This window comes from Mytilus trossulus, chromosome 5 (genome assembly GCF_036588685.1).
Source record: "Mytilus trossulus isolate FHL-02 chromosome 5, PNRI_Mtr1.1.1.hap1, whole genome shotgun sequence".
Lineage (NCBI taxonomy): Eukaryota > Metazoa > Mollusca > Bivalvia > Mytilida > Mytilidae > Mytilus > Mytilus trossulus.
Genome location: NC_086377.1, coordinates 61,087,018 through 61,106,264, shown reverse-complemented (window position 1 = coordinate 61,106,264; position 19,247 = coordinate 61,087,018). Strand labels below are relative to the sequence as shown.

General features: G+C 31.5%; 2 protein-coding genes across 11 annotated transcripts in view; both read left to right on the top strand.

Moving 5' to 3' along the window:
• LOC134719009 (coronin-6-like) overlaps positions 1–19,247 on the top strand; it is a 241,453-nt gene that overhangs the window by 201,281 nt on the left and 20,925 nt on the right. The window lies entirely within an intron of this gene.
• LOC134719007 (coronin-6-like) overlaps positions 1–19,247 on the top strand; it is a 48,407-nt gene that overhangs the window by 8,235 nt on the left and 20,925 nt on the right. For 3 of the 10 annotated variants that reach the window (XM_063581908.1, XM_063581911.1, XM_063581912.1), the window contains exon 2: positions 8,700–8,773. Coding sequence is in view for 5 of the 10 variants with exons in the window: in XM_063581914.1 (XP_063437984.1) it covers positions 10,593–10,598 (6 nt within the window). In the remaining 5 variants the exon portion in view is untranslated. Of the gene's footprint in view, positions 1–1,068; positions 1,178–8,699; positions 8,774–10,539; positions 10,599–13,590; positions 13,700–19,247 lie in introns of those variants that run through there. The other 7 variants (XM_063581914.1, XM_063581907.1, XM_063581909.1 and 4 more) reach the window with 6 other exon arrangements.

The following is a 19,247-nucleotide window of genomic DNA, read 5'->3' as shown; positions in this document are numbered from 1 at the left end:
AAATCGGTCAGTTGTAGAATTTTTTCCCATTAATCCATTTCAACTTTCATTTTCAATGTATTAATATTATAAGTAAAAAACATTGATCTATAAAATGTATTTTTTTCAAAGCATTAAAACACTGATCAGTAAATCCTTTTGTACATTAGTCATTATACATGGTATACATGTACATTGAATATCCATCCGTGTTTGAGCTAATCTTCCTAAACACTACAAATATATATGACATTCCGAATTATTACAAATTTATAGAAAGACTGTTACCAAATTCCTGCATTTATTGCATACATAAAACGCTGATTTGATTAGTCAACATGCTGCAGTCTGATTATTCCAGTGATAACTATTATGATTAATCAAGTATTGACTTTTTCATTCAATTCCAAACACAAAAGTCATCCTCCACATCTTTTAATTTTCAGTATTGTTTGTTAGATATTCTGTTTTCTGTAAAAAAAAATAAAAAAAATTAGCCAAAATAATAGCTTCAATTTATTGGTTTCCAAGTTTTTTATCTTTTGTGTTTTCCTCATTCTTTCATTTCTTTCCAAGACTATATATTATATCTACCATCTTGTAGCTTCTTAAAAATTAATGCAGCCTTTTTTCCCCTTCCTTCAATTTTAAGATTATTACCCTCGCTCATTCATGTTCCTCTTCCCTCTTTTGTTCATTAAATAAACTCATCTAGTCATTTTATAAAAATGATAAAAATCAATGTAAAAATATACAGTTTATATGTTTTGGACCTACATGTAACATCAATTTCACTGAACTGGTACAGATTTTTTAATTAGGGGCCAGATGAAGCCCTCCTCAGGGTGTGGGATTATCACTATGTTGAAGACCCAATATTGGTGACCTTTGGCTCACAGTTTTCTGCTCTTTCATCAATTTGTGGTCCCCATTACCATTCTCAATTTTATGTACAAAATATTTGCAATGAATTCTTAAGCTCCACATTTTCTATAGTTCATTGGTTGAGTCATGTAATGCATTAAGCAACAGGATTGACACATTTAAAAGATATTGATAAAAACCTCAGTCAGTCAGAATCAATATCAGACTTGTTTAGTCATAACTAAGTAAGTGTAAGAATGTGCAGTGATCCATGTCAATGTAAACATTCACTGTTGTCAATTTCAGTGTACTTCTCCACAGCACATATGTACAGGTAAGGGTTTTTGTCTAGTAAAAAAATTAAATAAAACGGAAAATTGAAATTTTTGATAAAAGGAAAATCTGTACACATTCAGTACAAATATACATGTAAATTATAGGGCAACATTAAATTTTAAACCCCAAAATGTTAAGTAAAGCCAACGTGAAGGACACTTTCCATTATTAAGAAGTTATGCTATTGTTTCAGAAAAAGGGAGAAGGTTTGGGCCCATTAAAACGTTTAATCCCGCTGCAAATGTTTGCACCTGTCCTAAGTCAGGAATCTGATGTACAGTAGTTGTCGTTTGTTTATGTAATATATACGTGTTTCTTGTTTCTCGTTTTGTTTATATAGATTAGACCGTCGGTTTTCCCGTTTGAATGGTTTTACACTAATAATTTTGGGGCACTTTATAGCTTGTTGTTCGGTGTGAGCCAAGGCTCCGTGTTGAAGGCCGTACTTTAACCTATAATGGTTTAATTTTTAAATTGTTGTTTGGATGGAGAGTTGTCTCATTGGCATTTACACCACATCTTCCTTTATCTATAAATGTAAATATTTAGTTGATGTAATGAATTGAGGTTCCTTATCAGGTTTTCTTTATTTTGAATGTTCAACTATTCCTTAGTCAAATTATGTCTGTCTGTTTGTGCTAGTGACTGTTTAATTAGAATTGATGACTGTTTGGGTTAAAATTTATCAAATTATTGTCACTATCAAGCTCTTAGGATTTCTATATTTAAAATGTTCATAAACTTTGTCTGTCTGTTAAAAATGGTAATGTTTTTCTGATCCTTTATTAGAACTGATGAATGCATGGGTTCAAATTTATTGAATGATTGTCCCTATCAAACTCTTCGGATTCTCTTTATTTTTAAAAATGTTTAAAGATTTTAGTCTGGCTGTAATTGTGAACTGCTTTCTTTTGTCTTAAATGGAATTGATGACTGCATGTGTTAAAATTTATCAAATTATTGTCGCTATCAAGCTCTTAGGATTTCTATATTTGAAATGTTCATGACCTTTCGTCTGTATGTTAAAAATGATATTGTTTTTCTTGTCCTTAATTAGAATTGATGAATGCATGGGTTCAAATTTATTGAATCATTGTCCCTATCAAACTCTTCAGTTTTTCTTTATTTTTAAAAATGTAAAGTTTTTAGTCTGGCTGTAATTGTGAACTGCTTTCTTTTGTCTTAAATGGAATTGATGACTGCATGGGTTAATATTTATCAAATTATTGTTGCTATACAGCTCTAAGGTTTTCTTTATTTATAATGTGCATGACCTTTATAAGTCTGTCTGTGATACTGAATTCTATTTCCTTTTCTTAAACTAGAATTGATGATTGCATGCCAGGGTTATTAAATTTGTGATATCAGATTTTCTGTATTTGAATTGATGGCTACATTTTTAAAAGTTTATCAAATTATTATTGCTATCAATTTTATTCAGTTTCCCTCATTCTGTCTATTTTTAATCTTTTCCTTTTTAAGAATTGATGACTGCATGCAGTGAGGCCTAGAGGTTCAAATTAAGTCTGTGTTCGAGGTCTGGGACCTGTCTTTTTTATACCGCTGGGGTCCATGGATTTATTAAAAAGTTTTGACATGCAGGACCTCCCATTCGTAACTCTGATACTTTATACCAGACCTATGAACTTTTTATGGAGGCCCTCTTTTTTTGAAAATTCATATGGTCCTGGCCCCTTTTAAAATGTTTTGATAATAAAATTTGACTCCCTGGACATAGGACAAATTACTTCTTCAATATAATTATTATATGATAGTCTTTATAGATGCATTCTGCAGTAGTACATGAATAACCTGTTACTGTTCTATTGTTTATTGGATTTTTGTTGTTGTCACACACTAGTTTTGTTTTGTTCGTGTTATAGTAATGAATAATTGTTCTGTCATCAATAATAAACAACAGTCAATGCTAAGTCCTACATAATCAGATATAGATCTGCATTGTTAGTTAGTTTAAACATATTTATTTATAGTGGATTGGGAAACAAGTTTTGCAACTTATATTAATCCCTTTCCACTTTGCGGGTGCGAGTGCTGCCTTGTAGCGGCATTAGCCTACTCTTTTTCGAAATCTACAAGGGTGTCTTTAACGTGCAAGAGATATGGCTCTCTCTTAACACGGGTCAGCCATTTATCGTCCCCTTCCGACGGACTATCATCGTTTCCTCAAGACCATACTCGCAAATGGTGTCAAGGGAGAGCCGAAAATTGAGTTCCTGAAATTTTCATCCCAGACGGGAATCGAACCAGGAACCTTTGTGCTAGTAGTCCGATGCACTAACCACTACACCACGGCTCTCTTACATTGCATTGTTTATTATCTTGATCTAGTTATGAATGCAAATGTAGGTGACTTATTAGTTCAAGAAATCTTATGGGATTCATTAGTACTGTAAAGACAGTATTATTCATGGGATATCAAAATTTGTCATGGCTTTTGTTCAAATTTCAATGTTCAACAAAGTTCAATCTTTTTATACACTTGTACAGTATGTAAACTCTGCTAAAACCATGAAAAAGATTATATACATGTATCCTCTGTCTGGAAAAATTAGTATCCAAGAAAATGAATTCATCCACGTATAATGACCTGTAATATAATGGTTTACTTTTATATTGTTACTTGCTTGGAAGAAGAGTTGTCTCATTGGTGCTCATACCACATCTTCCTATATCTATGTATGTTGAGGTCCTTGCTTTCTATATGTAGAACCCAGTTTCTCTAATTTTTGTGCTATTTTCATATTTCCTGACCGGTGTGAGAAAAATAGTTCTCCTCACTAGTGAAAAATCTGTTCTTGGCAAATGATTAGTCGAAATTTGATTATGACGTCAAAATGTTTTGTTTTCTTCTCAATTTTCCTATTGTGACGTCATGAAAAAAGGCCACCTTGCCTGATGACGTCGCATATAAAGAGCACAATTTTCTGAAAATCTTTAAAAAAAAACGATAAAAACCATTAGAGAAACAGATTCCAACACTATAACTCGTGTTTTACGATATTTCTCCACTCTCGACAGTTAAATTTTATTATTGAAAGGGCTCGGCAAGCCTCACGCTTTAAATAATAAAATTTAACTGTCTCGAGTGGAGAAATATCGTAATACACTTGTTGCAGTGTAAGAATCTATATCTCTATTTTGTTGTCTGTACAAAAGAAATAAATGACAATTTTTAGAAAAATACTGATCTGACTCCTACATTTGGTTCCCAAATGCCAAACATCACTGTACATGTACAAATATTTCAAAATGCAAATTTTTTATCAAGAATTTAAATATTTACCCAAGGCGTTTTCTAATAACAATATCAAATTTAAATAACTCTACTCTTAGATATCATATATAATAGTAGCTGAAAATAATTATCTATCCACTTTTTCTCATGTCTTGAAGGTTACATAAGGTGAAATGATGATAATTATTAAAACAATAGGTTAGATTAAGAAGAAATCTGATATAGTTAATGTCTAGATAGGTGTACAGTTGAAAAACCTAAAGGGAAAAGTTTCATCATTTGATCTTTATATTTATGGAGAACTGTGCTTTCAAGGTTCATAGAAAATGCATTAGACACATGATAATTGTTTTGCAAAGGATCACACGGGAAAGATCTTTAGTGTACAGAACAGGTCATAGACAGGTGCCTAATTTTGAAAGGCGTCGCAATTAGAAAAATAGGTAACCGGTATATATATTGCATATATTACAGAGGGGTTCAAAGACAAACTTTTTTTTTTTTAAGATTAATTTTTGTATCAAGGTGAGGGGGCTTACACCTTCTATGAACTAGTCTGGGTCACCACCCTTTGAATCAATCACTCTTGTTTGATTGGTTGCTGTCTCATCATATTTAGCCCAACATCAATATGCTTGATCAAATTCAAAATTTTAGCCATTTTGAAATGAGCAATAGAGTAACTAGAAAATTGTGGAACTCGGGGGCAGATCAAGCCATTTTTAAAGGGGGAGGGGAAAAAAGGGGGTTGCAACCATATGTTCCTGTTCTAAAGAATTGATTTCCCCCAAAACATGGGGGAGGGGTCCTGGGGTTTCCTGAATCCTCCACTGTAAAACATCCACAGTGCAAGTGTTTTCTTTCTTCAACCATGTATAGAACTGATAAAATAACAACAACAATGGCGACTGCAAGGTCATCAAAATAGAGGTCATTTTTTTGTCATCCCAAAAATTCAACAAATTTTAAACCTGCTTTTAGATAAGATTAATTTTAGATCAGTTGTTTTGTACATTCTTATATTACAGTGAAACCTGATTAAACCGAACCCTGAATAAACCGGAAACCTGTCTAATCCAAACTTGTTCTGAAGACCAATCATATCACAATTTATGCATTGTGAACCTTATGAAACCGAACATCAGCCAAAACCGAATAAAATCTCAAGTCCCGAAAGGGTTCGGTTTAGTCAGGTTTCACTGTACATAGCTAATTGTCAACAAGTTTCTAAAATTGGCATATAATACCATTTTAAATATGTTACTGTGCTTTGCATAACAGATGAGATTGAATTTCACCCCCAAAAATATCCCTTTTAAATCTTAAAAAAAGATGTTTTGATAAAATAACTTGAGATGCATATACAATGTTATAGAATACATAGAAATGTATTCAAGAGATGTTTTCAACTAATAAACATCTAATTAGAATAGCCAAATTCTTCTATTTAATATCAAAGAGACTAATTAAAAAAAATACATATATATTTTTGGGGAGGGGGGATTTAAGAGTACAATGTAATATGGTATAAATCATGTCAGAACCCATGCACCGACTTCTGAGCTGATGATACCCTAAGGAACCTTGGAAATTATGCAATCCCTTTTTTCAACCTTGAAATTTTTTTACCTTGATAAGTGTCATTTAATTCTTAAATAAACAAACTTTTCACAGTCACCTAAAGGAGTAGGTCCGGTAAGGGCCGATTCTGGCCTCAATTTTCAAGTTCATCTGGCGAAATATTTTAGACACTTTTTAAACACTTAAATTAGTGTCTATTTCAATTGCTTCAATTAGTTTTTGTGAAAGATTTCAACTGATTAAGTCATTAAAAACGCTCTGATTCAAGCTTAAATATGAAAAATCTATCAAATTCGCCAAAAATCGTCACTTTTCAGATGGTTTTGGTCAAAAATGAAAGTGGCCGCATTCGTGTTCATCCTCAACCTTTATATATATTATGTATTATCATCAAATACAACTTACATTTCAATATTATGGATGAACACGAATGCGGCCACTTTCATTTTAGACAGAAACCGTCTAAAATTTGTCTAAAATGCTGAAATTGTGAAGATTTCAGTAATTTAGCGTGACTTTATGATGCTAGTACCCGATATATGTGCACTGTATTGTCAATATCAGCCCATTTTTATGTACCAGAATCATTATACTTTCCAATAAATGGCTTAACGATTACATTATCACAATTTTGTAAAACTGCTATATTTTGGGGCCAAAAAGGAGTCTTACCGTACCTACTCCTTTATATAACTTTAAGTGAGTGTACACAATAAGATTATATTTCGCCCAAAAAATATCTCTCTTCAAAGCTTCTGTCAAGGTCATTTAATCAAAGATGACAGTGTTTTATGATGAAATAATTTTAGATGCACTGGTATATTAGTTTTCAAGCCTATTAAAACAGTAAAACATGCATGACTTCAAATAAATTAAACGAATGCATGTCATGAATTAAATGTACATGAAAAAAGATATTGATGTTAGACGCCCATGTTATTATTAATATAGGAGGGTGTGGTAAAAAGGTCTTTATTCTTTAATTTGTTTAGGCATTTTAATCTATTCTAAATTAAACATATTTTCCATTATTCTCTTTTCTTATATTTTAGCACCCGATTATTCGCTATACATGTATATATATATTCTATAAATTTTTTACTTATTTTTTTTTTTAATTTATTTTTTTTAGTCATTTATTTTGCAAGTTTTGCATTTTAACCTGTAAACCCCCACCCAGACCCTCATGTTATTAATAGATACAGAAACACTTCAAAAATTATTAAATATAATTGATTCATTTCATAAGAACCCACATGGTAAGTTTATTTTTATGATGATTAAAATACACATTTCTGGTTTATCTGGTTTGAATTGTTTCTCAATTTTTCATCATATCATGTCTGAGCCCTTTAATAGCTTACTATCCTGAATGGTTTTTGAGTATTTTTGAAGGCCAAACTGTTATATATATATATTTTATTTGGCATCGTCAATGGCAGTCAACAGGGTTTAAGAACATCAGTTGTTCGACCTGTTAGTCAAATGCGTTTTGTTTAAATATACTTTTTCACTTTTTTGGTCTTTCGGAAAATGTTGTTTGTGCTGTTTTTAGACCCTTCTACAACGAAATTTGTTTGACATGCACACGTATAAAAATTGCGGTTTTTATCCAACGCAATCATAGGTTTGAACGTAGTTTTCAATTTAGACTCGTTTATATATATATTTGTACATCCGTGTCCTTTGTTCTCTCAAGGATATAGTTATCTCATTGGCGATCATAATTTGTATTTCCTTCTTTTCATTTACGTACTTTATGAATATCAACAATTCAAAATGTAAATTTGAAATTCTGGTATAGTGTGTTCAAATGAGATAAGAAAAATGTCTATTAGACATCAACAATACACCATTAGATTTGATGGGCGCAGCCATTTTATGAGCATAACATGGTATTCAGAATAAAGAGTATGGCGAATCCTGATTGGTCGATATGTGCTTGTTATTTTTTATTATTAGAGACTTTGTGCACTCTGCTTTATACAAAAGGCAAAATAAAAATTATTCCGTAGCCCTAAAGGCACTGAGATGAATTTTCAACGCTAGGACAAGAGTCACAAGACACATATTTTTAAGGGCAAAATTGAAAGGCATGGGAGATAAGTACAAAATACGCTAAGAAAAGCAACACGAACCTATATTTTTTGGACCAAAAAATACTGTCCTAGTAACTTTTCTTTGATTCTAGCAAGGTTTCGTTAATAAAATCAACTTTCTAAAATCTGTATCTCGAAAAAGGCTACCATTGTCACCTATGGGGAAATTAATTTTTTATTTCAATCTATAGTCACAAATAACCAAAAGACTTCAACAATAAAAAGATGTATACAGTAGTTGTCGTTTGTTTATGTAATATATACGTGTTTCTCGTTTCTCGTTTTGTTTATATAGATTAGACCGTTGGTTTTCCCGTTTGAATGGTTTTACACTAGTAATTTTGGGGCCCTTTATAGCTTGTTGTTCGGTGTGAGCCAAGGCTCCGTGTTGAAGGCCGTACTTTAACCTATAATGGTTTAATTTTTAAATTTTTATTTGGATGGAGAGTTGTCTCATTGGCACTCACACCACATCTTCCTATATCTATGTATACAATATGACACTGTCACGAACTAAATTAGAAAGAAATTGTATGGATTTTTTTTTATAAATATATAAAAATATCTTTTTTTCATTATTTCAGAACCACTCATTATTCATTGGTGTAAAGTTATGAAGATAAAAGCTACAGATGAGAGATTAACTAACAATTAAGAGGTATGTTGAATCTTAAACAGAATGACCTGCAAAGTCTAAAAGGGTTTTCACAATAAAAAGAAAACAAAAACGATCAGCTCAAATGGGACACTAGCTAAAACTAAAAGTGGGTTGCAGTTGTAACTGTAGATGTATTTCTAATACTAGTAATAGATTACTTTGCCACAATGGCTGTTTATTGCGAAGTGGGGAAAGATACTAAAGGTGCAATAAAAACCATAAAGGAAAAAAAACATACAGCACATGAAGGCTAAAGAGAAAAAGCAAACAACATTATACAAAACACTAAACTTGAAACAAAAGATTGAAAAAGGTTCCTGCAACACTTACAAGTGGCCATTGTTTGTTATGCTAATGGCATGTTCTGTGAATTCAGAATTATTTGCAATAAGATTCCTTTATTTCTATCTTTTCCTGAATATCTATTTTTAGCTCACCTGGCCCGAAGGGCCAAGTGAGCTTTTCCCATCACTTTGCGTCTGGCGTCCGCCGTCGTCTGTCGTCGTTGTTAACTTTAACAAAAATCTTCTCCTCTGAAACTACTGGGCCAAATCGAACCAAACTTGGCCACAATCATCATTGGGGTATCTAGTTTAAAAAATGTGTGGCGTGACCCGGTCAACCAACCAAGATGGCCGCCACGGCTAAAAATAGAACATAGGGGTAAAATGCAGTTTTTGGCTTATAACTCAAAAACCAAAGCATTTAGAGGAAATCTGACATGGGGTAAAAATGTTAATCAGGTCAAGATCTATCTGCCTTGAAATTTTCAGATGAATCGGTCAACCCGTTGTTGGGTTGCTGCCCCTGAATTGGTAATTTTGTGGAAATTTTGCAGTTTTTGGTTATTATCTTGAATATTATTATAGATAGAGATAAACTGTAAACAGCAATAATGTTCAGCAAAGTTAGATTTACAAATAAGTCATCATGACCGAAATGGTCAGTTGACCCGTTTAGGAGTTATTGCCCTTTATAGTCAATTTTAAACCATTTTTCGTAAATCTTAGTTATCTTTTACAAAAATCTTCTCCTCTGAAACTACTGGGCCAAATTAATCCAGACTTGGCAACAATCATCTTTGGGGTATCTAGTTTTAAAAATGTGTCCGGTGACCCGACTTTCAAATCAAGATGGCCGCCACAGCTAAAAATAGAACATAGGGGTAAAATGCAGTTTTTGGCTTATAACTCAAAAACCAAAGCATTTAGAGCAAATCCGACACGGGTATAATTGTTTATCAGATCAAAATCTATCTGCTCTATAATTTTCAGATGAATCTGACAACCCATTGTTGGGTTGCTGCCTCTGAATCGGTAATTTTAAGGAAATTTTGCTGTTTTTGGTTATTATCTTGAATATTATTATAGATAGAGATAAACTGTAAACAGCAATTATGTTCAACAAAGTAAGATTTACAAATAAGTCAACATGACCAAAATGGTCAATTGACCCCCTAAGGAGTTATTGTCCTTTATAGTCAATTTTTAACAATTTTCATAAAATTTGTAAGTTTTTATTAACATTTTCCACTGAAACTACTGGGCCAAGTTCATTATAGATAGAGATAAATGTAAGCAGCAAGACTGTTTAGTAAAGTAAGATTTACAAACACATCACCATCACCAAAACACAATTTTGTCATGAATCCATCTGCTTCCTTTGTTTAATATTCACATAGACCAAGGTGAGCGACACAGGCTCTTTGGAGCCTCTAGTTATATTTATCTCTACTATTTTATCATATTTTTTGTACAGTATTTGTCTTTATGGTGACATATTGATCTAAACAAGTTGGACCAAAATATAAGTTTTCAACATGGAGGTAAAAAAAGCATGGTTCCTTGTACAAATTTTGTATTTTTGTCACCTTGTTTGAAAAAAAGCATGGTAGTTTGAAATTTGTTCTCAGATTGTTTTAATTTCAAGCTTTTGATGTTTTTGATTAAAATAACATGATGTTTTTTCTTAGTTAGTGCTATTCATCCTGCTTGAATGGTATATTTTATTTTTTATTTAACATAAACTTATTGTTTAAAGTTGATATGGAAATAAATATTTGATTTGAACTGTAATTTGATAATTATGAATGTAAAGCCTTGTTTTGATGTGTAGTTTTTTTTAAGAATTTTTTTTTAATTCTGACTGCAAGCTGGAAAATTAACAACTATTTTGTACTAAAATAAAAGGATGTTTACTCGTATTTGTGTTGTTCATCCTGCTTGAATGAAAATTCAAGAGTTTGAAAAGGGACACAACTCAACCATGACAATTATGTTTGGTTAACATAAACATAAGCATATTAATGGGGGAATCAGAAGATTTCAGAAGTGAGAGTCTACTGACTGACTAAGAGGGGGCCTATCCTGTCACGTTTTAGTGATTCCCTATATAACAAACCAAAATTTACCCACAAAAAGGGGGGGGGGGGGGGGGGGGCTTACCCACCTCAATCAGCCTCTGCATAAAAAAAAGATGTGATGTTTATGAAACACAGTCCAATTACTGAAATGCAATGACATCTTTCTTTTCCCAGACAACTTCATTGACAAACAATAAAATGAATCTTAGCCATAAATTCTAATTATTGTGTTTTATATGACCCTGTATGATCCTGATTTATTTATCCAGGGTGCTTGACTGACAATTCCTTGTATATTCATCACAGACCAATTACTAAATGCAATCATCTCTTTTCAGAGGTCACCCCTCCTGACAAGTTTATTGAGAAACAATCAGATAGTAAAGCTTAGCGACATTAATTCCAATTATTTTGTCTTATATAGATTTACTTTAATTCTCCTTGTAAAAGTGTGCTAAACTGATAATTTCTTTTTACATTTAATAAAAGTATTAGCCCATTTACTTCATAAAGTCAAAGGCTTCCCTGTTCCTCACAAGTCTATAGACGAAGAATATAAAAAAAAACATTTATGCTAATTTTATATTTTGTTATTGTCTATGATTTTTCTTTTATCACATGTATATTTATATACTTATATCTGAGACTACTAGTGTTATAGTAGTCTCAGCTTATATATAAAACAACATAAAGACTTTAATCATAATTGTGTTGTAAACTGTATATTATGTATAATGTTTTAAGCCATTGGTCCATATGGGCGTAAAGTGCTTTTCAATAAAGATACATGTATAAACAAATATTTCACTGTATTTAAGGAATTATCATTGTAATGGGTGCTATAGTACTGACTGTGCAAGGGCTGTATAGCCAGTCAAGGTCGTTTAAAACGTTTTTTTTTGTTTGGGTGCTAGACTGCTAATTACATGTATTACCTCAGTCCAATTATCAGATGCAGTGACTTTCAGAAACCACCCCCTCCCAATGAAATAAATATCAGTAAAATAAATTGAATTATTGTATTTTTTACAACAGAGTGCTAGACTGATAATTTTTTTCTAGTACATTGAATCAAGGATGTATTTATAGATTATCGTTGATTATCTCAACGAGATTGGTTTTCTCGCTTGAGCTGGTACAGCGAAAGTGAGAAAAGCAATCAGTTAAGATGACCAATGGCAATGATAATCTGTTTATCGCTAATTTACATATGACGACGTTGTCAATTTCAATGTCAATGTCGTTAGCAACGCCACGTGGCCTCCTTAGTTTCTAGCGATAATTTTCCAATATCAAGCGAGAAGCATGATATGAAAATTATCACAAAAAAGATCAAAGGAAAAATGCACAAAATAGCGATAAATATATATATATCGATGTAAGTTATAAATCCATGACCACAATCCATTTACTTATTTCCAAGGCCATCTCCTTCCTGATAAGTCCATTGACAAACAATAAAATAAACATCAGTTATTTATGACCATATATTTATTTGTGTTTTATATAAATTTGCAATAGGTACAGTATTTACCTGTCTATAGGTTTCTTTTTAAGACTGATAATTTCTAAAAAGTACTGTACATGTACATCCAATTACTTAAATGCCCTGACTTCTTTCACAAACCTACCCCTTCCTGATAAGTCCATTGACAAACAATAAAACAAACATCAGTTATTTATGACTATACAATTGTGCATTACATAGTTTTGTATTATTTCTCCTTGTTACAGGGCTTTATACAAACAATTCCTTGTACATGTACATGCAACTAAGTCCAATTAGTAAAATGCAATGTCTTCTTCCACTATAACCACCCTTCCTGATAAGTCCATTGACAAACAATAAAATAAACATCAGTTATTTATGACCATATAATTGTGGGTTTTTTTTTCTCTCCTTGTAACAGGGTTTTAAAACTGGTCATTCATGTAATAGTGAATGCAACTTTATATAAGTCTAATTTCTAATTAGTAAAATGCTATGACTTCCAAGTCCATTGACAAACAATAAAAGGTCCATCAGTTATTTATGACCATATAATTGTGTTTTATACAATAAAATTATTTCTCCTTGAGAAAGGGCATTAGACTGATAGTTCCTTGTACTTATATATCCAATTATAAAATGCCTTAATTTTTTCACAAAAATTCTCCCTTCCTGATAAGTCCATTCACAAACAATAAAATAAACATCAGACTTATTTTAATGACCGTCTTATTGTGTCATATATTAAAAATTGCTCTATTTCTTCTTGTAAAAGGGTGCTAGAACAAGACTCACAGATAATTCCTTTTTTTGTACATATAAATTATAACACAGCCCAATTACTAGATTAAAAAGCAAGGCCACCCCAAGTCCATTGACAAACAATAAAATGCTACGACTTTCACAAACCTCCCCCTTCCTGATAAGTCCAATAACAAACAATAAAATGTCCATCAGTTATTTATGACCCTATAATTATGTAGATGTATTGGGTTTATTGATCATGTACATTTTTACTGTAAGAGAGGTTCTCTGATTACAACAAATGACATGATCAATGGACTGTGAATAAAAGGTAGAGTTATTTTTATCTGTCGAAAGTATTTATATTTTTTGCATTCAGTTAGTGTTTGTATTGTTTTTGGATAGTATTTCCATTCAAGAATAGTAAAATTTTCTGTGAGATTATTAAAGCTTCAAATCATGATCAATAAATACAGTGAATAAAAGGTAGAGTTATTTTTATCTGTTGTAAGTATTTATATTTGTTTATGTATTTTGGATAGTATTTCCTTAAGAAAAGTATATTTTCTGCAAGATTATTAAAGCTTTAAATCATGGTCAATAGACAGTGAATAAAAGGTAGAATTATTTTTATCTGTCGAAAGTAGCTTATGCCATCACTTGGCGTCTGTCGTCGTCTGTCGTCATCCGTCGTCGTCGTAAACTATTTCAAGAATCTTCTCCTCTGAAACTACTGGGCCAAATACATCCAAACTTTAACTGAATGTTCCTTAGGGTATCTAGTTTATAAATTGTATCTGAAGTTTTGATCTATCAACAAACATGGTCGCCATTGCTAAAAATAAAACATAGGGGTCAAATGCAGTTTTTGGCTTATAATTCAAAAACCGAAGCATTTAGAGCTAATCTGACATGGGGAAATATCGTTTATCAGGTCAAGATCTATCTCCCCTGAAATTTTCAGATGAATCAGACAATCCGTTGTTGGGTTGCTTCCCCTGAATTGGTAATTTTAAGGAAATTTTGCTGTTTTAGGTTATTATCTTGAATATTATTATAGATAGAGATAAACTGTAAACAGCAATAATGTTCAGCAAAGTAAGATTTACAAATAAGTCAATTTGACCAAAATGGTCAGTTGACCCCTTTAGGAGTTATTGCCCTTTATAGTCAATTTTTAACCATTTTTCGTAAATCTTAGTAATCTTTTACAAAAATCTTCTCCTCGGAAAATACTAGGCCAAATACTTCCAAACTTTAACTGAATGTTCCTTAGGGTATCTAGTTTATAAATTGTATCCATTATTTGATTTATCAACAAACATGGTCGCCATTGCTAAAAATAGAACATAGGGGTCAAATGCAGTTTTTGGCTTATAACTCAAAAACCAAAGCATTTAGAGCAAATCTGACATGGGGTATCAATGTTTATCAGGTCAAGATCTATCTGCCCTGAAATTTTCAGATGAATCAGACAACCTGTTGTTGGGTTGCTGCCCCTGAATTGATAATTTTAAGGAAATTTTGCTGTTTTTGTTTATTATCTTGAATATTATTATAGATAGAGATAAACTGTAAACAGCAATAATGTTCAGCAAAGTAAGATCTACAAATAAGTCAATTTGACCAAAATTGTCAATTGACCCCTTAAGGAGTTATTGCCCTTTAAAGACTTTTTTCACAATTTGTTCATCATGTTGACTTACTTTAAAAAATCTTCTCCTTTGAAACTGCTGTATCAATTTCAGCCAAACTTAGGCTAAATGAGTTTCAGAGTATCTAGTATAAATTTTATATTTTATTTCCTTGTATGTCAAGAAACATAGCTCCTATGGCTAAAATATAACATACAGTAGGAGAAAAAGATGATTTTTTTGGCTTTTAAAGAAAATAGGACGATCCAAGGAACATTTAAATAAATTGAAAAGCCAAAATAATCATTGATGAGAGATTTAACCAAAAGAATTAAGGTGAGCGATTCAGGCTCTTGAGAGCCTCTTGTTTACATTCATTAAGTGTTTTTTGAATAGTATTCCCTCAAGAAAAGTATATTTTCTGCAAGATTATTCAAGCTTTAAATCATGGACAATAGACAGTGGATTTATTTCTATTAGTTCATAGTCAATGGACAGGGAATAAAAGGCAGAGTTATTTTTATCTGTCCAAAGTATTTATATTTTTTTACATTCAGTTTGTGTTTGTATTGTTTTTGGATAGTATTTCTATGCAAGAAAAGTATAGTTTCTGCAAGATTATTGAAGCTCAAATCATGGTCACTAGATATTGGATATATTTCTGTTAGATCATGATCAATGGACTGTGCAGGGAATAAAAGATAGAGTTACTTTTATTTCTCCTAAGTCTTTATATTTTTTTACATTCGTGAATAAAAGGTAGAGTTATTTTTATCTGTTGACAATTATTATATTTTCCCTTTCAGTCGTTTTTAATTGTATTTCCATTTAAGAATAAAATTTTTTGTAATTCTGTGAGATGATCAGATCATGTTCACAAGACAAACAAGTCAAAGGAAGTACTATCCAAAAACACTTGACCTTGACCTATAAGTGGTCTCATTGGGGTCTAAGCGTGATGCGGGATTGCTGATTTTTCATAAGCGTGAAATGTGAAAATCAAATTACTGTGTCGTGAAAATGGGAAATGAAACTTTGTGTAAGCGGGATACGGGAAACGGAGAAAACAGTAAGCGGGATCCGGGATCGGAACCCCCCAATGAGACCCCCCTATAATGGTTCTTATATTTATATTCTTTGTATTCTGAGTTAACGTTTGCATTGTTTTTAGATACAAATTAAGAATGGTACATTTACATATTTGTCTTCAATACAGCTGTCAGATTATATTAAAGCATTAATCATCGAACAGCCGAAAGGTTGAGTTATTTTTATCTGCCCACAATAATTGTTTCTTTCCCATTCATTTAATGTTGACATTTTAGATAGTATTTCCATTTTGTTTTGCGAAATTATAAGCTGTATATGTACATGTAAACCATACCACAACTTTGAAAACTTCTTATTTTCCAATGTTTTTATAAGTATTTTTTGTGTTTGTGTGATTTTTTTGTTGTTGTTTGCCATAAATTTAGCTTGATTTTTTACTATTTTATTTCAAATTTGGCTATATTATGTATTGAAAAATGGAAAATAATTGAAAAATTCAAATAAGTATTGTATAATGTAGGTACTAATGAGAAACTTCCTTTTTGACCCCCCTTTTTGCTAACACAATTATCATAGACTAGGAAGTCGCCTCACAAATTATTCGCCTGAATGAAAGATCAGAATTATCCAAGCTATTCTTTTGTGTTGTTTTTACTGTAGGTAGTTTCCCCACGATGTCACACCTGACTTGATTTGTTTATATACATTGTGGTTTGTTTACTTTTATGTCAAGGTCTATTTAAAGTCAATTATAACATCACCCTAAACCAGGTACTGCTATATTACATAAGCTATTAACTTTTATTACAAGCATGACAAGTCAGATATATCTTTTTAAAAGTTATTTTGCATTTATATTAGGTTGTTTAAAAAAGTGTTTACTTCTAAATCATGCTGAGGTACTGCTATATTACATAAGCTATTAACTTTTATTACAATTCAGAGATATGTCTTTTAAAAGTTGTTTTACATTTATATTCATGATATTAGGTCCTTTAAAAAAAGTTTTTATTTCATGGTGGGAAAATGTGTATTGAAATTCATCTCTCTGGTTAGTTAGGGATATCTTACATAAGCTTTTAGCTTTGATCACAAGAACTGGTATATATCTTCTTCTCAAATGTATTTTACATTTATATTAGGTTCTTTAAAAAGATTTTAATGTGCAGAGTTATATTTCGTGGGACAAAGTGTGAATTGAATTTTATTCCTAAATAAATTTGTTAAGTCAACTAGCTAATAACATCTGTGTCCCTTTGACAATTCTCCATTCATTTCTATCTTAAGTAGGGACAAAAGGTATTTTGCACCCAAATTTGCCATCGGAATTTATTTACTGATAAACCAATGCCAACTTACTAAGTGATTGGTTGTAACCTTTGCAAATTGAAACAGCTTTAATGATCTGTAAAATGCAGTTTTTATACGACCGCAAATTTTGAAAAAATTTTCGTCGTATATTGCTATCACGTTGGCGTCGTCATCGTCGTCGTCCGAATACTTTTAGTTTTCGCACTCTAACTTTAGTAAAAGTGAATATAAATCTATAAAATTTTATCACAAGGTTTATGACAACAAAAGGAAGGTTGGTATTGATTTTGGGAGTTTTGGTCCCAACATTTTAGGAATAAGGGGCCAAAAAGGGCCCAAATAAGCATTTTCTTGGTTTTCGCACAATAACTTTAGTTTAAGTTAATAGAAATCTATGAATTTTGACACAAGGTTTATGACCACAAAAGAAAGGTTGGGATTGATTTTGGGAGTTTTGGTTTCAACAGTGTAGGAATTACGGGCCACAAAAGGGCCCAAATAAGCATTATTCTTGGTTTTCGCACAATAACTTTAGTTAAAGTAAATAGAAAATAATGAAATTTAAACACAATGTTTATGACCACAAAAGGAAGGTTGGTATTGATTTTGGGAGTTTAGGTCACAACAGTTTAGGAATTAGGGGCCAAAAAGGGACCCAAATAAGCATTTTTCTTGGTTTTCGCACCATAACTTTAGTATAAGTAAATAGAAATCTATGAAATTTAAACACAAGGTTTATGACCATAAAAGGAAGGTTGGTAATGATTTTGGGAGTTTTGGTCCCAACAGTTTAGGAATAAGGGGCCCAAAGGGTCCAATATTAAACTTTGTTTGATTTCATCAAAATTGAATAATTGGGGTTCTTTGATATGCCGAATCTAACTGTGTATGTAGATTCTTAACTTTTGTCCCTTTTTCAAATTGGTCTACATTAAGGTCCAAAGGGTCCAAAATTAAACTTCGTTTGATTTTGACAAAAAATTAATCGTTTGGGTTCTTTGATATGCTGAATCTAAAAATGTACTTAGATTCTTGATTATCGGCCCAGTTTTCAAGTTGGTCCAAATCGGGGTCCAAAATTATACTTTGTTTGATTTCATCAAAAATTGAATAAATGGGGTTCTTTGATATGCCAAATCTAACTGTGTATGTAGATTCCTCATTTTTGGTCTTGTTTTCAAATTGGTCTACATTAAAGTCCAAAGGGTCCAAAATTAAACTTAGTTTGATTTAACAAAAATTGAAATCTTGGGGTTCTTTGATATGCTGAATCCAAACATGTACTTAGATTTTTGATTATGGGCCCAGTTTTCAAGTTGGTCCAAATCAGGATCTAAAATTATTATATTAATTTTTGTGCAATAGCAAGTCTTTTCAATTGCAGTGCAATGGCAAGAAATATCTTATTGCAAAATATTGTGAAATAGCAATTTTGTTTTTAATTAGAGTTATCTTTCTTTGTCCAGAATAGTAAGCAAGAAATATCTAATTGTAAGATTTATTTTTTATTTGGAGTTATCTTTCTTTGTCCAGAATCAACTTAAATCTTTGTTATATACAATGTATATTCACTTTTTACTACCAACTGATAAATTAAAATAATCTTTACCATTCAGTGATAACAAGCAGTTTTTTTACATCTTAATATTTTATGATGTATATATGAGTAGTTATTGTTGCAATTCCATTAGAAATTTTAATTGAGATTAGTTTTGGAATAAGGAAAAGGGGGATGTGATTAAAAAAATTGGGTTCAATTTTCTCATTTGAAATTTCATAAATAAAAAGAAAATTTCTTCAAACATTTTTTTGAGAGGATTAATATTCAACAGCATAGTGAATTGCTCTAAGAGAAAACAAAAATTTTAAGTTCATTAGAACACA